Genomic DNA, 20,343 nt, shown 5'->3' on the forward strand with positions numbered 1-20,343 from the left:
GGTCCTTATTTTGCTGGAATTTTCCTTTGTGCTTTGATTTTTTGATTGTTGGAGGTAAGACCTGGTGGCCAATGTACCTGGAGGATCAACCAAAGGGCAATGTGACCCATAACACAAGGGGAATGTGTTATGGACAGAAGAGCTACACTCAGACTACCCATGATCACCTCTGTAAAAACTGAGTTAGACCTACCCAGTATGGGTCTCTAAAGAGACATAACATTGACAGATCTTAGCACTGACGAACAATACTTAAAGAGACATATATAATGTAGGAATTTGAAGCCCTTCATCAAACGATCGTATCTGCTTGAGTTTCTGTCAGTGTCTCAGACGGGTAGCACAACCTTATGGCAGCCTCAGAATCATGGGATAAATTGTCCAAAGATTTGCCCCTATGTGAACCAGGTCCTCTTCGCAACTTGTAAAGAGGTGCCCAGACTGATGGGTATTACCGTGGGAGATCATGCTGCATTATGCAGCATACACTTTGTGAAGATCGTTCCTTAGTGGTGGGGTCACGTGAGTTATGCAGGGCCTACATGTGTCTGCATACTGGATTGCAGTTCAGAGTCTGGCTAGGCGTTTATATAATGTCTGGGGGGGATATAGTAGGAGGCAGAAGTGCTAATTTGGCTGATCAAAGGAAGTGCTATATCTGAGGAACGTTGGGCGCATATGACGTCTGAAATTAATGACAACCTCAGATCCACGAGGTCTTTTTTCATGATTTTTTTTTTCTGGAAAAAACCTAGTCATATAAACGAGCAAGCACGATCTCCTAACCTATATATAAAAAAAATTATGCAGTCATAAAAAGGCCACATGCTGTTTAAAGTTACCACACAATTTTCCCAGACTTAAGGTAATCTGTGTACACGTGACTAGTAAATGACTGTCAGACTGTTTGTGTAACAAGGCACCAAAACAGACCTGCCATGTCAGGGCACATAGCGCTCCTTCTTATCTTGACAAGCGTTATTTGCAAAAGCTGCGGATTTCCCAAGCAAGACCTTTAACAGTTATATATTAAAAGGGATCTCTCTGAAAAAAAAATCTACTTCCGGATAAATTAGTGCTGTATACAGGAATGAAAGTTGGCATTGAAAAGTTTCCATTTTGCTCCAAAATATTTTGTTCATCTGTAGACCGTCATGATATTTGGGGTGACTTTCCTGCTGAAATAGCCCTCTGAGCTGATTCTGTAATGGCAATGCTAATAAAGTCTCTTTTTCTCCATACACTTTCATCAGTTAGTGTCCAGCTGGGTGAGTAAGGCCTAGCAATTCTATTGTTTACCACAAGGCACTACGTTAAGGACTCAGTGGTATATTGTGCTATGATAACACAGCTAGAACACACAGAATCCAGCAGTATAAAACCATTATATTATGTTTTGCCCTTTATAACGTGTTCAAGCACTTAAGTGATATCCGTCCTCTTAACAGACAAGTTAAACGTCGGGAGTTACAGAACATTTCTCAATTTTCCTTTCAAATATATTGCTGAGTTGGGCTATTATAGACTTTACCACAAGCACGCCACCTAACGGCACAGGTTTAGTTGGGCCTTATGTGCGTATACATTATAAACGTTCTATACATTAAAATAAATTGTGTAAAATGACTTCATTTTTCTGTAAAGTGTAAATTTTTCAAGGACAGGTTTATGCCCCATGTGAAGCAAACCTACAGGACTGAGGTTTCTAATGAGATGCCGTTTCCATAGAGGAATGAGAATATCATTCGACGCATGATATACTGGACTGTAATGTAAAGTATGGAAATGTAAGCATCTGAGCAAGGGATATGGAACTTGTATCTCCTTTCATCCTTTTTAATGATTCTCAAAGATATTGGACAGTGTGATTAGCTCTACCTATACTACTGTTTTAAAACAAAAAAAAATTGGGATCATTTAAAAATGTCCTCGCTTTTGGAAGAAACGCAAATTTTGTCCATTAAAATAGATCAAAAATCCAGCGCAGACGGGGTTAATGTTGTAAATGACTATGGTAGCTGGGGACGGCTGATATTTAATGGAATATCGTCATAGGCGTACAGAGGCCCTTTATCACTCCCATCACTCCTGCGTTCCAATGTTACGTTTAAGTTTAAAAGGCTAATTGTTAGAAACCCCTTTTGCAAATATGTTAGGTCCTGGCTTTCTATGAAAAGTGACCCCAAACTTTTGAACGATAGATAGCAGTGAGACTTCTTTACCTCGGTATTTGGATGTTTTTATTTTTATTGCTTTTATTAGTAAACAGAACTACATTATTTGATCTATGTATCCACGTTTGTCTAACATTCTAGTGTCAAATATATCGATACAATATCGTGATATTTTGAGGCCAGGTTTTTCGGGAAAGCCGTAAAGGTGTCTTGAATATTAACAGGACGTCAATAAACCGCTTAAGACATCAGCCCGGGTTTTGTGTCTTGGAACCACACGGGACATTAACGTGTGACTCGGTTGGCGTAAAACCTTGGAAAGTTCACTTATGTGGCGTTTGTCCAGCTCATACTGTAGCTGCACGGCCAGACTCCCGGCACACTCCGCTCTCTGAAATAACAGCCCCCACTCCATTTGTACACGAACCTCCCGTCTACACCCTGAGAGCGGGTCGGTTCCCCGCGTGTGATTGGAGGGCCCGGGTCACGTGTCAGCGCCCCTCGCTCTGCTGCAGTCGGAGCCTAGACTCATCTCCGCAGAGCTGAGTGGAGCCCGGGACAGGGAGAGCCCGGCAGCGGTACCGGACAGGAGCAGCTGACAGCCGTCTGTATTAGGCTGTACCTCTGGGTACGAAACCGCCGGACAGACTTGGGGAAGTCAGCGGGAAGAAACGATACAAGCTAGCGCTCCCCCGGGTGAGTGTGTACTGCTGTTCCGCACACAGTCTAATATACAGCCCTTTTTAAGGACATTGTTGTCACCCTTCCTTGCTTGGTGCCACGAACCTTGTTTTTTTTCTCTGGTTTCAGCTTCTCCGAACTCTGCTACTGTATGTCCGGTTACTGCTTAATAATGCCAGCATAGATCCGTCTGCCACCCCAGCTCTGCCCCGTGCCACCCTTCTCTCTGCCCCGTGCCACCCTTCTCTCTGCCCCGTGCCACCCTTCTCTCTGCCCCGTGCCACCCTTCTCTCTGCCCCGTGCCAGCCTTCTCTCTGCCCCGTGCCAGCCTTCTCTGCCCCGTGCCAGCTCCCCTCTGCCATTCCCCTGTGCCCCGCCGTCCCTTCCCTGTGGCAATTCCCCAGCCCCTGTCATTGAGCTGTTACATTCCTGCTCTGCTATTCCAGGCTTGGTCTATTCGCATGACGAGTACTTTTAGGACCTACTAGTTTCACCTCCTCTTTGGATGAGACACAGCACGTAGTCTGCATTACAGCGACTTCTCCCACTTCACGTTACGGCTGCTTTGTGTCCCCCGGGGCATTTGATTTGATGACATTTTCTATTGGATGTACTGAGGGGTTTACCGAGTCTTACAAGTGTTATGAATTTGAAAAGCAAAAACAAATGTTTCTTTTCACATTACAGTAAACAAATGCAGGCCAAATGATCTTATACACTACTTATGTCCTGATCTCCTGGACTTAAAATGAGATCTTAAACATTGCATACGATAGGTGGGCTTTTGTGGGCGTATTATGAGAAATGTAATTAGTAGTAGTCTCTCTAGAGGGCCCATGGACTAGGTCCCTGCTGCTGGTAGGGTATTCTCCTACGACAACCCCTTTTCCCCTTTGGTGAGCTGCCGCTGAAACTTTGTAGCCATGCGCTGGTAACCTAGGGCAGAGGAGACGCTGAGGTTCTGATATGGTACACACATTGGTGGTGCAGGAGCGGGTATTCAGATAGCAGTTGCACTCTAATGGTTCAAGAGTACTCATAGTCAGCGGTAGCCTAGGTCAAGCACGGGAATAGGAGTCAAACCAGGGGAATACGTAAACATCATAGTTGACAGTCACACATTAGGAGTCAATACAGCAAAGCAATGCACTGAGTGACATCTAACCTGGCACCTTGCTTATTCTTTTCCTATCTCTAAAAATAATGGATTTCAGGTACAGTGGACCGTCTTTAAGATAACACTGTTACTTGTATGGCTTCTTACCATCCTTGATTTAGTGTCTCAGGTCTACCTATTCCTTGCAGTTTTTTTGTTAAAAGTATGGGGCCACAGAGTTTGGGAGAGGTTGGTAACAAAGCCCAAATTATTTTTCCATCCAGATGAAGATAAAGCACGACTGCAAAATCTTTATGCTTGGCTACTGACATTGCTCTTGATGTAATGTTTAAAATGGAGATGTGTGTTGTGCAGGAGGCCAAAAACACAAGGTACAAGTTAAATGAGTGGAAGATATTCCTATGTAAACTTCATTTGTGAACTGAGCAGGTGTCTCCATTAGTCTGTTCCTGTGGTCAGTTTGTTCATTACTGGGTAATTTCTGGGAACTTCCAGGAATATCATGCATAGTATTCAAAATTTGATTTATTAAATGGGATGAAAAATGTTTTATGGGAGCAACCATCTTGCCTTTGAAAAACGTGGATACTTCATACAATGGATTTACAATTAACTGAATTATAGATTTAAAGGGACAGTTTAAGGTCTAGGACAACACCACTAAATAAAAGTACTCAAAAGTACTTATGTGAACTTGAAGCTGCAGCTCTGCTGCTGCCGCCCCCTTTCTCTGTGGTCAGACTGTTGTTACTACTGATTGACTGATTTAAGCAGCCAATCAGTGTCAGGAAACAGCTTCGGTCATGGCCACTGTGCCAAATCGTCTCCATTTATAAACAATTTGTCTAACTGTGGACTAATAAATATGTAAGCCATTTTGAAATTACTTTAACCCTTTCCAGTTTAATGCAAATCAACAATTCTTGATTGTAGATCTTCTGAGACTTATTTTTTGTGAGGCAAGGTTCACATCAGCAGATGCTTCTTGAGAATAGCAAACTCCTTTCTTTGATTGCACTCCATGTTCACAAACTCCTGACTCCAATTAGCTTTTGTTGAAGTGACTAGCCTAGAGGTTCATATACTTTTTTCACCCACTCTGTGAATGTTTCAATGATGTATTAAATATGGATAACAATACAATAATTTGTGTAATTAGTTCATTATTGTAGATGATCATATCAAGACAATTCTACAGAAATGCTGGCAATTCCAAAGGGTTCACTTACTACTAATAAATTTCATCATTTAATGCCTTAAGATGTAGAAAGATCAACAAACGTGTGCTCAATTTTGAGCATTTTTCCAGAAGGTGAGTGCAGTGGGTTTGGCATACTTTGACCTTCAGTAAACAGACCCTCACAAGAAATTTTCCTTTTTATTGAGTGGCTTGGAATTCTCAGTTGGCAAAGACTCTCACTATTATCATTCTGAACGGAATTTGACCCTGTTGGACTGGATATGAAGTAATGTAGACTCTGATCGAAGCACAAATGCTGGCTTTAAAACATTCATTTCATCTGACTGATTTACTTATCCCTCCTTCTAATTAACTAACACACCTCTTTGCTTTTTTTTTTTTTTTTTTTTGCTAGAAAGCATTAGTCTTATTTTGCCAGGCAAAAAAAAATATGCTGGGAAATATAAAAACCTATAAATACCCCAGGCAGAAGCGTACCATCTATTCTTGTTTTCAGCTATGGAAAGTTTACCAGTTGCATTGTGGATTTACAATGTTTGGCAAATATATAAAGTTCATTGCTTGACAATTTTGCTATTATAGTGTATTGGAATGTAAGAAATCTATACATAGAAATTCTTCATACCGTATGTAGATATTTTCCCTTTACATGATACATGACATATGAGTGCAAGAAACATGTGTTTCCCATTACGGAAGTGTTGTACTTGGGTCTTTCTGGAATGCTTCCACAGTCAAGAAATGGCCCAGCAGGAATTTGAGCATCAAGATATTGCTATATAATGTAGTAGTTGTATCCCAAGTGAAAATACATAGACTACTATATATCCATAAACCCCTATCTTCTATAAAGATACCTAGACTACAGCACACAGGTTAAATCACCCTCTTAATACCATTACCTAATGCCATTACTTATGATGTCCAGTTTCCTTTTTTAACAACTTTATTACTGATCTGTATTTTTTGTATTTGTGCTAAACTGATGTTGTGACATTGCCAGTATGCTTGCCACACCATTCTCACTCAAACTATTTCACACAGTGTTCTCAACCAAGTGACACGCATCGCATAGCCCCACACACTGCACTCAGCTGCACAGTACACACTCAAGCACACACGGCATTCTCAGTCGTGCAGACCGTAATCATGGCTGAGAATGCTGTGTGTGCGCACAACTATCCTTTCAGTGCTCCCTTTAGTGATTAAACCCCGTTATTGTGTTGAGCACCCAGCTTCTGGGTGGTTTTTTTTAGGAGGGTGACCATTACATTTATTTAAAAAGTGCCGGCAGCACTGTTAGTCAGTAGAACAATTTAGAAACACATACAAAAACACATACAATAACAAACTGGTGCAAAGGAGAGGAGGGCCCTGCTCCTGCGAGCTTACAATCTAGTCGGTGGTTGAGTGGGAAGTAAAGACGATAGGGGAGGACGGCTTGGATGGGGATGAGTTGATCTGGTTCCAGTGATGTGTTGTAGCCGCTTCCTGCAGTGGTACTTTGTATGTGGTTTCCCTCCAGTGTAACTCTTACATAGCCGCTTAAGATGAGGCCACAGCAGCTACGTTTCCAAGTGAGGCCTGGGAATTTATAGGGCTGCCTCACAAGTGGTCCGGTAAAGTGATTGCATACAGGAGGCAGATCTTTCACACCTTGGCGAACAAATGCAATGAAGCCAGACTAGAGAGCACCAAATGTAACCCTTTGAGTGACACACCGGGTGGAAAACGGGGGCACCAGCAGGAGATGAGGTTTTCAAATGAAATATGTGATATTCATACCTTTTTTAAGAGGAGATATGGCAGACGTTGGTGATTGCCAGAGGAGTAGTTGGATGAAAAGCATGAAGACCAGGGATGATGTCTGGATAGTCCAGTGTAACTCTTACATAGCCACTTATGATGAGGCCACTTGAGGAGAGGCCACAGCAGCTACATTTCCAAGCAAGAGAGACCTGGGGTCATCCATCCAACATACTTACTACATGACCCTGCCTTTGCACACACAGCACGCTTGCTTTTGGCTTGTGATAAATTTTGTAAACTATAACCTTATGTGTTGTATACATTTCAGACATATATATATATATAGATATATATATATAGATATAGATATATAGATATATAGATATATAGATATATAGATATATAGATATATAGATATAGATATATATAGATATATATATAGATATATATATAGAATAAAAAAATCTTAAAGGCACAGACCAACCATCATATGCATGACATTTTCATGTCATCCCTTTTGCTAATGTAATGTGAATTCTACAGAATCCCCCAAAACACGTTTGACTATTTCCCCACCTGCAGCAAAATGCATTGCATGAGATGCATCCAGCCAACCGTATTATGGCATAAATACAATAAATCATATTAAATATGTATTCTATAGTTGACTTTTCAGGAGCTTTACATTTAATAAGCAGCTTAACCTGCCTTCGGTCTGGAAAGTGTTTATAGAGAGAACAAATCTAGATTTATAGTTCAGTTTCTCTTGTATGACTTACCGTAGTCCCAACTGGGGACCGCTCCATTAACATAGTTAGACATCTGTCGGACTTGAATGCTTTATAGCTAATGACAAACTTGAATCAATACACAGGATTATCATGCATTCTAATAACGGATGTACAGTGCTGGCTTTTGATTACGGATTATGAATGATTAACTTTTTCCCCTGAAAGCATTTGCTAAACCCGCTTGTCTATTGTAATTGCCACTGATGAACTTTGTAAATGAAAACCTAAAGGGGCATCTAGGAGACAGAGTGAGAAACATGGCGCATAGGAGATAGGGGCCAGAGGTAGATTTCACACGGGGTACGTAAGTAGCTGTCATGAATACACAAAATACTTGTGCAGCCTTACCAACAAAGAACAAATATTAAAGTACTTTCACGTGCATTCTTTACCTGTAGAAAAAAAGGTAATTTACGTTTTAGGAAAAGCTACAGTATTTCATGAAACAATGGAAGCACTTTCTGCACTAGATGGGCCAAATCTGTTGTCATACTCAATGGTTTCTAAGTGTAATTCTCTGTTCCATTTCCAAAAAACTGAAAGGGATGGGGCTGTGTTGGCTGAATTCCTTCTTGTGCAATTAAACACACCCAATGCAATACTCATAATAACTTGCATGCATTTATTTCACTTTCTTTATTGAAGTAACTCTGGCAGTGAAAGGGAATAGAGGAATCAACTATAGGCAACTACTGTCTAGTTATGAGAGCGCTTGTAAATGCAATATATGAGTGCATTAAAATTGGTTCTGCCCCATAATTCTAATCATAATTTAAAGACTGATATCTAAATTGGGATAGCTGCTCTGTATGCAGTTGGAGTCGTACAATTTTCCAAGGTGTTTGTTTATAAAGGACATATTTTGAAGAGTTGCTACAAATATATAATCTATTGATTAGGGTTTCCGGGTTTTATTTTACTGCTTTCTCAGCCTTTTTATTTATATATCCTCTTCACTGGAAATGATAGCATGCGTTAAATCGAGTAACTCGGCAAAAGATGTAAATACAATCATAAATCTAAGAGATTGCAGTAATTGTGGGCGCTTGCGGATTCACATGTCATTGGGAATTTCACTGATTGTTTTCCCCTCCGTGGCATTTGTAACTGGGTGGATTAACCCTGGTGGTGTAGGGATGATAGTTTGATGGTTTAGGATACACTGTTGAGTGAATATTCAAGGTCTGTGGAAATAAAAACAATATGGGAGATACTGACTTTCATCATGCTATGCCACAGTGTGGCTAATTGTACCACTCTATCCCTGCCTCCCAGCCCAACCTCTCTGCACCCACGCAAGATACAATATAGCTGCACCCACTCTAGTTTAAAACGGAGACATCCGCCTTCAGAATTTCTTCTCTAATATGGGCTTATACCTGCCTAATTACCGCTATTAGCATTTATAGCTTTTCTAGCGGGGTTGGCTGTGCTGTTTCAGCACATATCACTGAGTGGCATGACCAGGGTGTTTAGTGCTGAACTTTTTAGTTTTCGTTCCACTTCTGATAAAATTCACAGAGGAACAAAGGCTAAACTCTAATTCCCGGAGCTAGAGCTAGCATCTCCAAACTAAAGGTGCACGGGAAGATGGGGACTTCGAACCTGGTTGAAGTACTACTGCTCCAAAGCTGCAGTGCACCTCTCGCTCCCGTCCCTGTTGGAAGTAGGTATCCATACATATCTTGATTATGATAAATCCTTCTATGCATTTGGATTAAATATATATATATTTATATAATCTATATGGTAACACTCAAACATGCATATGGGGGCTGAAAATGCATATTCTTTAGACTAAGTGTCTAGTGGGCTTTTACTTTTCAAAAGGTAGCAGTTATCTTAAACCTTTCAGTAAAAGACCTGTTACTGGACTGCAACTTTGAATATTGTTAGCTGCGAGACACAGAGGGCACCTGATGGGACCCCCATCCTGACCTCAAAGTGAAGTGCAGTTATTTTCAAGCACCTACATTGTTTAGGACGTTCAATACACCGCTCCATCAGTTTTAGCCGGGGGATGTGGCTGATGGGGCTCTGAGCACAATGTTAAAGTGGTTACCTTCAGTGCTTAAAGTTCAACAAGTTCAATGCAGTCGGGTCTAAAGTACTCCATACCACTGCAATAATCTCACCCCCGAAGTGTTTTTTTCTCCCCCGGTTTATCTGCAGCGTTATTTCTAGGCTATTAGCTGTGTCATTAAGTGGTTGCATGAACAGATGTCCTGCTTCCAGCTCGAGGTGGGAGCCATCCTTCTTGGTAGGGTTGATGGATGTCTCCTGACTCGGTGAAGGGATTGATTTGCTGATAACACGTTTTCTCAAACATGTACAGCGCAGCAGGCATATCTTTTAAAATGATACAGAAAATAACTGCTGGTAATTGTTTTATTTATTGCTTTTATTTTTATATCTCCTGCCTTCTACTGGTATTTCACATGAAATTACAATTGCTCTTGAAACCTGCTTGGCAAACGGTTTTAAATATTAATGGGACACCCCAGCCATCCTTTGTACATCAATGCACATGGTAGCTAAGGTGTGCATTTACATTTACGTGGGATCCCTCTTGCAGATGCATGGGGGGGATTCTGCAGAATCCCCCCACTTGCTTCTTCCCCTCCCCAGCTTTTATCTGTGCAGTAAATATATTCAGCCGAGCACACACGCTGACTGAGACACCTCGTGCACATGAAATCCTTAAAGTGATTTCAGTGGGAGCAATTTCCTGCCCTGATTGGCTGCTTCCAGCATCCTATTTGTGGCGTAGAATGTCAGGGAACTGCAGCTTTTCACTAAGGTAAGTGCTTTCATATATTGTTTTTAAAGAATGCATATTATAGTACTTATGAATTAATTTCATATAGATTCCTGTTTGTTGAGGCTTCCGGGCACATTAAGCTGCTTTGGTGTCTACGGAATGAGCCAGGCACAGACCATGGTCAGGGGTAGTCATCAGCAAGCACTGTTGCCTCCAGGGCCGGTGCCACCTATAAGAAAATATATATTGAAATTCAGAGCATTATCACCGGGAAATCAGCATGCATACATGTTTTTTCCATTAACTGATTGAATGTGTCATTATACATCTCCAAACACCCCTCTAAAATTAAGTTCCTTTTTACTTTTAGCTGCCGTCCTGCTTTCCAACGCTACAAGATGTCTGCTAAAGCCACGATCAGCAAGGAGGTTTTCTCCCCCCAGGATGAGAGGATGTTGGGGGCTGTACTAGTCAAGCGGAGGACCAAGAAAAAGATTCCCTTCTTGGCAACTGGAGGGCAAGGAGAATACAGCACATACATCTGTTTGTCAGGTACCGCTCCTCGTGGTAACGTGTTCCGTCATGATTTGTGAATAATTTTATTTCTGTGAATAAATAGTGATGTCAGGATCTTGCTACTTATTATCTGGCTTCATGAGCAGCTGAAAAGAAATATACAAACTAGGGGAGAACACAACCAAAAAAGCATAAAAGGCATTCATTCCCGGGTTGCTACTAAAAAAATAGATAGGCCAGACTTGGGGTACTTTGACTTAGTGGTGGGCTAAGCAATGTATTGCCATATAGTGTGATGGAATCCCTAATATTTATGCCTTAGGTGTTTTTTGATGGGAATGCATTGATTTCTTGCTTTGTTTTGTGTTTTTTGAGCAGCTGCACAGACCATATACTTAAATGTTGAACAATGGTTGCCATTAATCTATTTAACAAATGCTTTATGGGTACAAAGTTTGTTTTTCGGTCCATGTGTAGCACTGCTGTCACCCTGTGACAACCTCGAGAGAGCTCGCAGAATGCAACACGTAGCAGCACTTTACATGTTGTTGTAGGTAGATCATTTTTGTGTGATGTGTTGAGTGGTTGGCTACGTGCCAACATTTGTCTCAATCATCTAAAATATTTAAAATACTTGTTACAAATATTAACAATAACAATGTTACACACACAAAAGTAATGGATGAAGTCAAGTTTAGAATTTCTGTTGAACGTTAAGTGACAGAGCCACTTAATTCACGTATAATGGGACACCCCAGCCATCATATGTACTGCAATGCACATGGATGCTAAGGTGGGCCTTTACATTTACACGGTGTCCGTTTAGCAAATGCATGGTGCACAATCCTCCCATTTGGCCCTTATCTAAAACATGTAACACGGATGGATTAAAAATCAGATTGGGGTATGAAATGCAGGGCTTCATGTATAGTGAAGTTAAGCAGTTGAAAGCAGGACTCAAGCTAAACGGTCCCTTGCGTGAATAAACCCGTCTATCCTACAGTAAAGGCACTATGTCTATATGCTCGAAAAAATTATACAGCCAACGCAATGCATTTCAGCTCCTGACACAAACCCAGTCCGCACGCCCCTTTTGTGAATTCTCCACTTTTGGATCATTTTCCTGCTATTTCTTTCAATTTAATGGTTTGGAAATCTCAGCTCTGGAATTATTTTCCGCTACAGCAGTTAAGGTATTTAGTTCACTTTAGATGTAATTACAGATTTGTAGTGGGTGCAAGTTTCTGTTCCAGTGTGCAGGGTATTATCTGTCATGTAATTCACGTGGGGTTGCTCATGGATAGGCAGATATGACCTGAATAACCACGATTGGTGTTGGACAAAAAAAACAAAACAAAAAACACTGTCATAGCTGACAATTGACTCTACACTTGGGACCTTTTGTTTTTATTTTCCGGGATCAGGCAAGTTTTTATTTACTTGAAGCAGAAGTATCATCCTTAAGTTTACTAATTAGACGTTACTATTAAAACTCTATAAAATCATACGTGGGCTTTAAACATTTTTTTTTTTTTTACATCTTTTTAATAGTGTGCTCCTTTTACATAGTATTAAACCTACAACATGCTTTATAATTGGTGGGTGTTTGTTGTAGATGAAGTCGGGAATTAAAAAAAAAAAAAAAAAAAAAAATTTCTCGAGCATAGCATTTTTCATGTTCTTTTAAATGTATTTGTGACCGCAGGCTGGCGCGCCTTTAGATTTTTAAGTGTTTATTGCTGTGAGCCCTGGGTGCCTCCAAGGCCTTATCTTTGTGTTGGCAGCTATGCCTGGTCCTGGCTGGCACAATGATATCTGGCAGCCAGATACTGTTTCGGTTTCATGTTATGGGAGATTGACCCCCACAAATATAAATATAAAAGGACTAGTATGTGGAGATGCAGAAATATTAATTCTTCTATTTATCTTTGCTATAGGGAACAATTGAATTGTCTATGTAAGTGATTGTAAGCTTGCGAGCCGGGCTCTCTCCACCTAGTGTATCGATTTGTCTTAGTCTGTCGATTCTCGTCTTCTCGTACCCCTTGAGTATATGTATTGTATGAAGCGCTGCGTAAATTGTTGGTGCTATATAAATAAAAGATTAATAATGTGTGTCGGTTCGTGGAGTTGTTTGAATGATGTCATGTCGAGTATCTTCTCTGTTTACAAAGCTTATTTTTGCTAATAAACTGCAGGTGGAGCATCTGCTCCTAAAAGGTCTATTCGTAACATCAACACTCACACTCCACACTCGCCACAAAATCCCTCAAGTGTCTGGTTGTATCTAAAGGAGAATATCACTAGATGTTCTTCAGATATCTTGTACCATAACTATAAAGGCCAATCCCCAATAAGCTCCTGCCCTATGGATAGTTCTACACTCCTATTTGCTATGCACTATGCAGGGTCAAGTTAGCCCATGACCCTTCGTAATGAATAATGAGGTGAGGGAGTTGATACTACAACTCTCCTTTTAATGAACATACTCGTTAAATCACTAAAAATATAAGTGCATACCCACTGTTGATCCATTTTATTTATTCATAAGGAGCCATCTTATTATCCATCTCTGTATGATGGGAAAATGGCAATTTTAAAGGAATTATACATTTACCAGTGTGGCCACACCAATCCAAAACAAACAGGATGCATTTGCTTCCACCACACCTACTATAAAACATCTCATTAATCATCTATCGTTTTTTTACTGCCACCAAGCTTCTACCAAGCATGGCTTATTCCTTTGTTATACTCTTATTCCTACATGTTCTGTAAGATATCTCATATCGAAGGACATTAACTCCTGTGTTATCTCGCCCTTTCACAACCCAAGCGATGTCTCTGTATTCCTCCCAACTCTGTGCCGTATCTCCTTAGATGATATTTGGCATCCAAAGATTTCCCTCTCTAGAAATGTTCACCTGGCAGCTTAGGTCCTGGCCTTGTGACAGAAGCATCTACTATGGCTCTAATTCATCCATTATTTCGACTGCCTGTCCCATGGGCCCTTAACTCGGGATAAAGCAGTAATTTATATGCCTTGGGTCAATGCACTGAAAGCTCCTAATTACGGTCCAACAGGTCAAACACATTGTTCACCTTAACACTGCCTGTACTCGCTGTGCTCCTTATCCCCCATTAACAAAATATAGCTTTGAATCTGTAGTATAGGAAAGGGAGATTTTTCTATTTCCCCCTTAAATGTGTGTTTATTATTGAATTCATTTTCACTGTTTTATTTATGTATTTATACGTTATGGTGATTGTAATTGTAGTTGATATTTTTATTCCTGCATACGTATGTATCAATATGGGCCCCTGCATATCTTTTTGGTGTTGCTAAGTTGCTGCGACAGCTTTCTAAATTCATTTAACCCCACGACAGGCCGGGTACGTCAGTTGTGGTTAACGTCTTAATAGGGTGTTGGGGTAAATGGACTTTACTCTAGAAACCAGTGTTCAGCGCCAAATTTTGCTTTTGCACCAGGATTGTCTCTGATTTACTTCAATTAATTTGGCCGATTGTACCAAAACCTTCCTTAGCAATCGTAATGCAAGGATTTACATGGATCTTCCAGTAGAGCTGACGACTGAGTAATAAACCAGTTTACTGGAGCAGCTATTATGATTCCTACCTTATCACACCTTTCTTCAGCTCATTAGAAATTCATGCTATAGGATTTCAGACTGGTATTACAACTGGTTTGACAATATAATATCTTGTTTCCAAATCTCTAGAAATGCAACTTGATGGCGTATGCTTAAATCTTTACATGGGCCTACGCTTTTAAAGCATACACTGCAATTGTTTAAGTTGTCTGAGGACAAGGAAATCCGTGTAGTGTGTATACCTAGGGAATGAGGCCAATCCAGGAAGTTTCATTGTTCCTGTTGTGAAGAGGTGTGTAGTTATCCCTCCCAGTACAGCTGCTCCTGGATGTGATTGCATGCACTTCTTCTAGAACTCGTTTAATTATGTTTTAAAGCGCTATCGTTATTCTGATAACTCAAAACTTTATTAAAATATACACCCATTCATTAATCTTAATTAATAAGATTAAAAATCTTTTTTTTTTTTTTACTCCTAGTTTCCAATAAGAAGCCACCCCAGGTCTACGTCACCAAAGTGAAGCAGTTTGAGGGATCGTCTTGTTTTGTACGACGGTCACAATGGACTCTTGATCAACTGAGACAAGTTAACGGCATTGACCCAAATAAAGTAAGTTCTTTGCTTGCTATGTTCCTTCATGTAAAGTACTGTAGCTGGGAAACCCATATTCAGAATGATGCTTCATCCTTTGCAGCAGCTTTCCAGAATTTTTGTTTTTATTTATAAACTTAAATGACCATTAGAGATCCAGAGGTTCTATGTCATGGTTTACAGCATTCTTTAAACATAGCTATAGATCTCATTAATTATTATTCTAGATCACAGCCTGACAAAACCCAGGAGTTAGGTCTCCGTGTTTGCTAGGGATTACATCCTGTTGCTTAGGGTTTTACCTATACAGAGCCAATTCGTGTGTTCGGTAACCAGCTCTGTACGAGCTGGATTCTACTACGGAGAGGAGAGAACTCACGGTCATGTGAAGCTGCTCCTGGCTTCTCAGTATGGAGTATATTTGGAAAGCTCTATGAATCAGTTTGTGACAGGACTCAACAAAGAAATGAAAAGCCGGGGTCATATACAGTATCTCACAAAAGCGAGTACACCCTCAAATGTTTGTCAATATTTTATTACATCTTTTCATGTGACAATACTGAAGAAATGACACTCTGCTACAGTGTAAAGTAGTGAGTGTACAGTCTGTATAACAGTTTAAATTTACTGTCCCCTCAAAATAACTCGACACACAGCCATTAATGTCTAAACCTTGGCAACAAAAGTGAGTACACCCCTAAGTGGAAACCATACGCCGCACACTGCATCAAATTGTTCTGCATGGCTGTCGTCCCAGAAAGAAGCCTCTTCTAAAGATGACGCACAAGAAAGCCCGCAAACAGTTTGCTGAAGACAAGCAGACTGAGGACATGGATTACTGGAACCATGTCCTGGGGTCCGATGAGACCAAAATAAACTTACTTGGTTCAGATGGTGTCAAGCGTGTGTGGTGGCAACCAGGTGTGGAGTACAAAGACAAGTATGTCTTGCCTACAGTAAAGCATGGTGGTGGGAATGTCACGGTCTGGGCCTGCATGATTGCTGCCGGCACTGGGGAGCTGCAGTTCATTGAGGGAACCATGAATGCCAACATATACTGTGACCTACTGAAGCAGAGCATGATCCCCTCCCTTCGGAGACTGGGCCGCAGGACAGTATTCCTACATGATAAAGACCCCAATAACACCTCCAGGACCATCGCTGCCTTGCTAAAGAAGCTAAGGGCAAAGGTGATGACTGGCCAAGCATGTCTCCAGACCTATCGAGCATCTGTGGGGCATCCTCGAACAGAAGGTGGGGGAGCGCAAGGTCTTGCAATGGTGGCCACACAAATGATTGATACTTTGGGGCCAATTTGGACATTTCCACTTACTGAGGGTGTACTCACTTTCGTTGCCAAGGTGTTAGACATTGATGGCAGTGTGAGTTATTTTGAGGGGGCAGCACATTTACACTGTTATACAGACTGTACACTCACTACTTTACATCATAGCAGAGTGTCATTTCTTCAGTGTTGCCACATGAAAAGATATAATAAAATATTTACAAAAATTTGAGGGGGTGTACTTATTTTTCTGAGATACTGTATATATCAAAGCAGATCTTGGGTGGCCTTAGGTTTAGTGGTTCTGACTTCCGGGCTGCTAATGTTTCTTATCTCTGAAGTTGTTTAATGTTTCCTTTGAAACCTTAGATCTAGTTCTTGCTCCAGCATTGGCACATTTTTAATTTGTAATCATAATAAAGTCATTTAACAGTACTTTTTTTTTGTTTTTTTTTGTTTTTTTTTTTGGTGTGTTTTGTAATATACTTTGCACTTTGTTTAGGAGTCTCCAGAATTTGACCTGCAGTTTGACAATGCCTCAGACCAATGGGTTGCAAGCTCGGGTTCAGAGAAATTCACATTCTTCCAAATTCTCCACCACATGTGTCAACGATACCTCCCTGACCGAAAGCCTGAATTTATTAACTGTCAATCTAGACTATTCGCAGGTAAGGTCAAGGATATAATAGCCATTTCAAATTATTTTCTTTTGCCCCTTTTAAACAACTTTGAGGTTTATTCTCTAAAGCAGCAGTTGGCTTGAGAGTTTGCTGGAGTGTTTTGGATTTAAACTCCAAAAACTATGCATCATAAAGAACCATCCCTGGTTAATTAATCTGCATGGAGAACTGACCTTTGTAATGCATAGTTCATACTTTGCATACATACCTTACTTGACCTTAAAAATAAGAACTGCATGTGTTTATAAGCATTTTATCTTTTGGGCCATAGGCAACAGCATTCTTCACACTGCCGCAGACAGTGTAACCAGTGCTGTACAGAGAGCCAGCCAGGCCCTTAATGAACGTGGAGAGCGTCTGAGTCGTGCAGAGGAGTCTACAGCAGAGATGATGAATAGCGCCCATCAGTTTGCAGACACAGCTCACAGGGTGAGTGTCGCTATATGATGTCTGTTCGGCACCTGTCGAGAGAGTGCCACAATGTAGGAGGTCCAATTGAAATAAACCACCATATATGTACAAAAAAGGAGGAAACGCCTCTTTACTAGCCCTCTTAAAATTAAGCTTTTTTGTCTTGAATTCAGTCCCTCACAATTATAATATTCATTATATCCAATTAAGGATCTATCCTTCTCAGCAAAGTTAAGATGTACACAAAGATAATGGCAACAAGTAGCCATTTATTTCAGAAGACCAAGGTGTGACTACAATTCTCAAGGACAGGATATTAGTTTATCAAAGTAGGCTCAGAATCTATACTGTTGACAGGATGAAGACTTACCTTCCTTGAACTTGTCAAAAAGACTGTAAACTTTATAACATTTCTCCACAAATACATTTAAGAAAGAAGCAAATGTTTTAATTGGTCTCATAGCATTACCCAATTATGCAAATACCTTGAACAGTATCTACTCATCCATCTACAAAACATTGCTTCGGAAATGAGAATGCAGATCTCTAAGGGTTTGTCCTTTACTTACATGGGAAAAAAGTTCTTCTGTTTGGGTGCTTCAGTGAACTACATGCCTCTTCTATCAATTCGTGGTTTAAATCTGCTTTCCCACTGTCGCCAGAAATCATACCCAAAGTACAGGCTACTTTACACAAAAATCAAGGCAGGTAGTATAAGATTTCTTCTTTCCTATCATAAGGAAGGGCTACCTTTTTGTATATTCCATTAACTTATGTGTCTGGAAAGAACAAGCTCATGGAGGAACAATTCATGTTAGGGTCTATGGAGCTACACAGTGAAAAGAACATCTAAATTGTCCTACAGTAAAGAAACACTAACTTTACAAGAGGTACAACAGAACTATTTTACAGCCACAAGGGTGTTGTAGTGTTTTTTTTAATTGCTGAGATTTTATTCATAATGACATTGACTATCACCAGGAAAGTAATGTATTATACTGTATCGTCTGGATTGCCTTCAATACCTCAGAAGGATATGCACGTGGATATAAATGGTACTCCAAGATCACATGTGATGGATCCTCATCCAGTATCCTTTTTTCCCACGCTCGTTAACTTGTAGTTAATTTTCCTGGGATGTTTCACATGCTGGTTAAGAAAATACTTACCTGCAACCCACAGAACCAATTAGCAGAACTGATTGTGTTAAGATTTTGTTACTGTATCACGGCCTCGGGGTAGTATCACCGAAAAACTAGCACAGTTATTAGTTCAAAGGAACTAGTTTATTTTGTCTTGGAAATACCATAATATACCTATTATTCAGAATATTTAATTTTAGATATAGGATTTTGGATGTACTGTAGATATCCTCAAAGGATGTATTTGTAGTTTTGTCATGATAATATTTAGGTTACAACCTTAAAAACTTTTTTACCCTTTCTGGGTAGGTAAGTAATTCCTAGTTTAAGGCAAAATGGTGCATCGTGAAAATATACATTTTCTCTAATTGTGCCAACAGATAGAAGGGTCCTTTTTTATGTTCCCAATGCCTGCTTTTTCAGCAGAGATCACATGATCATTCCTTCATGCTGACCCACTGTTACAGTATTAATGGTAGTTGCACATTTTTTTTTTTAAACCGATGATGCTGAGTAGTCGTGGTTCTGGCTGCTCTTTCCGATACAAGGATTGTGCCAACAGCAAAAGCCTTGTGTGGGAAATCAAATCAAGAGAGGGCACAATGAGCCGATCAGTACCACTACCACACAAAGAAAATGTACTTTATATGATTGCTCTTTGATAGGTTGTCCAATCTGCCATCTGTGTGGCTGAAAAAGGTTCAAAAGCGTTCTTCGGTGTTGTCCTTAAGTGGCTCCACCGGATGGCTCTTTAGCTGTTTTTAAGCAACGATAATCTGAGGAGATCCTGATGACCTGCAGGATCTAGGGGCATTTGAGACCATCTACCGTTACTTGAATGGACATGGTAACAATGTTTATATTGAATATTCTACTATTCATTGCTTCAAATGTATTACAGCTCACTTGACAGCCTAAAATAACAAATGTAACAACGAAACTCACTTTTGCTTTAGGATACACAAGCCATGTTCTTGCACATTTGAACTAAACTTCTACTTCTGTGTTATGTCTTTTCCCAGCTTGCCATGAAACACAAGTGCTGACCACCCAGAAAAAAAAGGTGGCTTTCATCCATTGAACTCTAAATCAAGGTTATTCCTGAATCTTTATTTTGTACGAGAAATCTGAAATGTTGGCCACTGAGACGTTCTGCTCCTACCGCAGTCTACTGAGGAGGGCCGAATTCCAACCGGAACATTGTCTCTCATATTTCAAAGTGGACAGAAGCGTTAGTCCTGGATGTAACGTTCAAGTCCAGACTCCCAACAGCCCATTCATTTTTCAGCCACTGGTACACCGACAAAGCATTCACGACAGAACGTCCTTATGGCTCTTTAGGCTTGTATATTGTGAACAATGATTTAAGCAGCATTGAAAGGATTCCAATCAGAAGCTTGAGACGATATGTGTAATTGGCTGCATTAATTGTTTACAGAGTGGGGAAAGGTTTACTGACCCTACTGCTTTGCTCCCCACGTGCTATCATCCCAGCTGTGACAGGATGAAGATCTAACGGATAAAGTGCATGGAACGAGGATATTACCAGATGCCTTGTTACATTTTTTCAATGCAGCATGAACCGCGTTTATTGTGCAAATGAAGGAGGCAGGGTGACATGCGTTTTTCTG

General features: G+C 40.4%; 1 protein-coding gene across 3 annotated transcripts; it reads left to right on the forward strand.

Annotated features, from left to right (window-relative positions):
* The first annotated feature begins 10,872 nt into the window (after window positions 1-10,872).
* LOC149284040 (syntaxin-binding protein 6-like) lies at window positions 10,873-19,758 on the forward strand. 3 transcript variants are annotated; one of them, XM_089497251.1, is made up of 5 exons: window positions 10,873-11,026; window positions 15,082-15,212; window positions 16,982-17,147; window positions 17,431-17,588; window positions 19,735-19,758. In XM_089497251.1, the coding sequence occupies exons 1-5, from the start codon at window positions 10,873-10,875 to the stop codon at window positions 19,756-19,758; spliced, it is 633 nt and encodes a 210-aa protein (XP_089353377.1). The 3 variants fall into 3 exon arrangements, with proteins under 3 accessions (XP_089353377.1, XP_089353378.1, XP_089353379.1); XM_089497252.1 differs by having other exon boundaries at window positions 16,982-17,126; XM_089497253.1 differs by lacking the exons at window positions 15,082-15,212; window positions 16,982-17,147.
* Window positions 19,759-20,343: the final 585 nt, after the last annotated feature.

The sequence above is a fragment of the Sceloporus occidentalis genome, unplaced genomic scaffold (genome assembly GCF_023333645.1).
Source record: "Sceloporus occidentalis isolate IW3139 unplaced genomic scaffold, rSceOcc1.0.p SCAF_100, whole genome shotgun sequence".
In the NCBI taxonomy this organism is placed as follows: domain Eukaryota; kingdom Metazoa; phylum Chordata; class Lepidosauria; order Squamata; family Phrynosomatidae; genus Sceloporus; species Sceloporus occidentalis.

Coding starts and splice junctions, on each gene's coding strand:
- LOC149284040 (XM_089497251.1), top strand. CDS start 10,873: ATGTCTGCTAAAGCCACGATCAGCAAGGAGGTTTTCTCCCCCCAGGAT. Junction 11,027..15,081: donor CACATACATCTGTTTGTCAG/GTACCGCTCCTC, acceptor TTTTACTCCTAG/TTTCCAATAAGAAGCCACCC. Junction 15,213..16,981: donor ACGGCATTGACCCAAATAAA/GTAAGTTCTTTG, acceptor CACTTTGTTTAG/GAGTCTCCAGAATTTGACCT.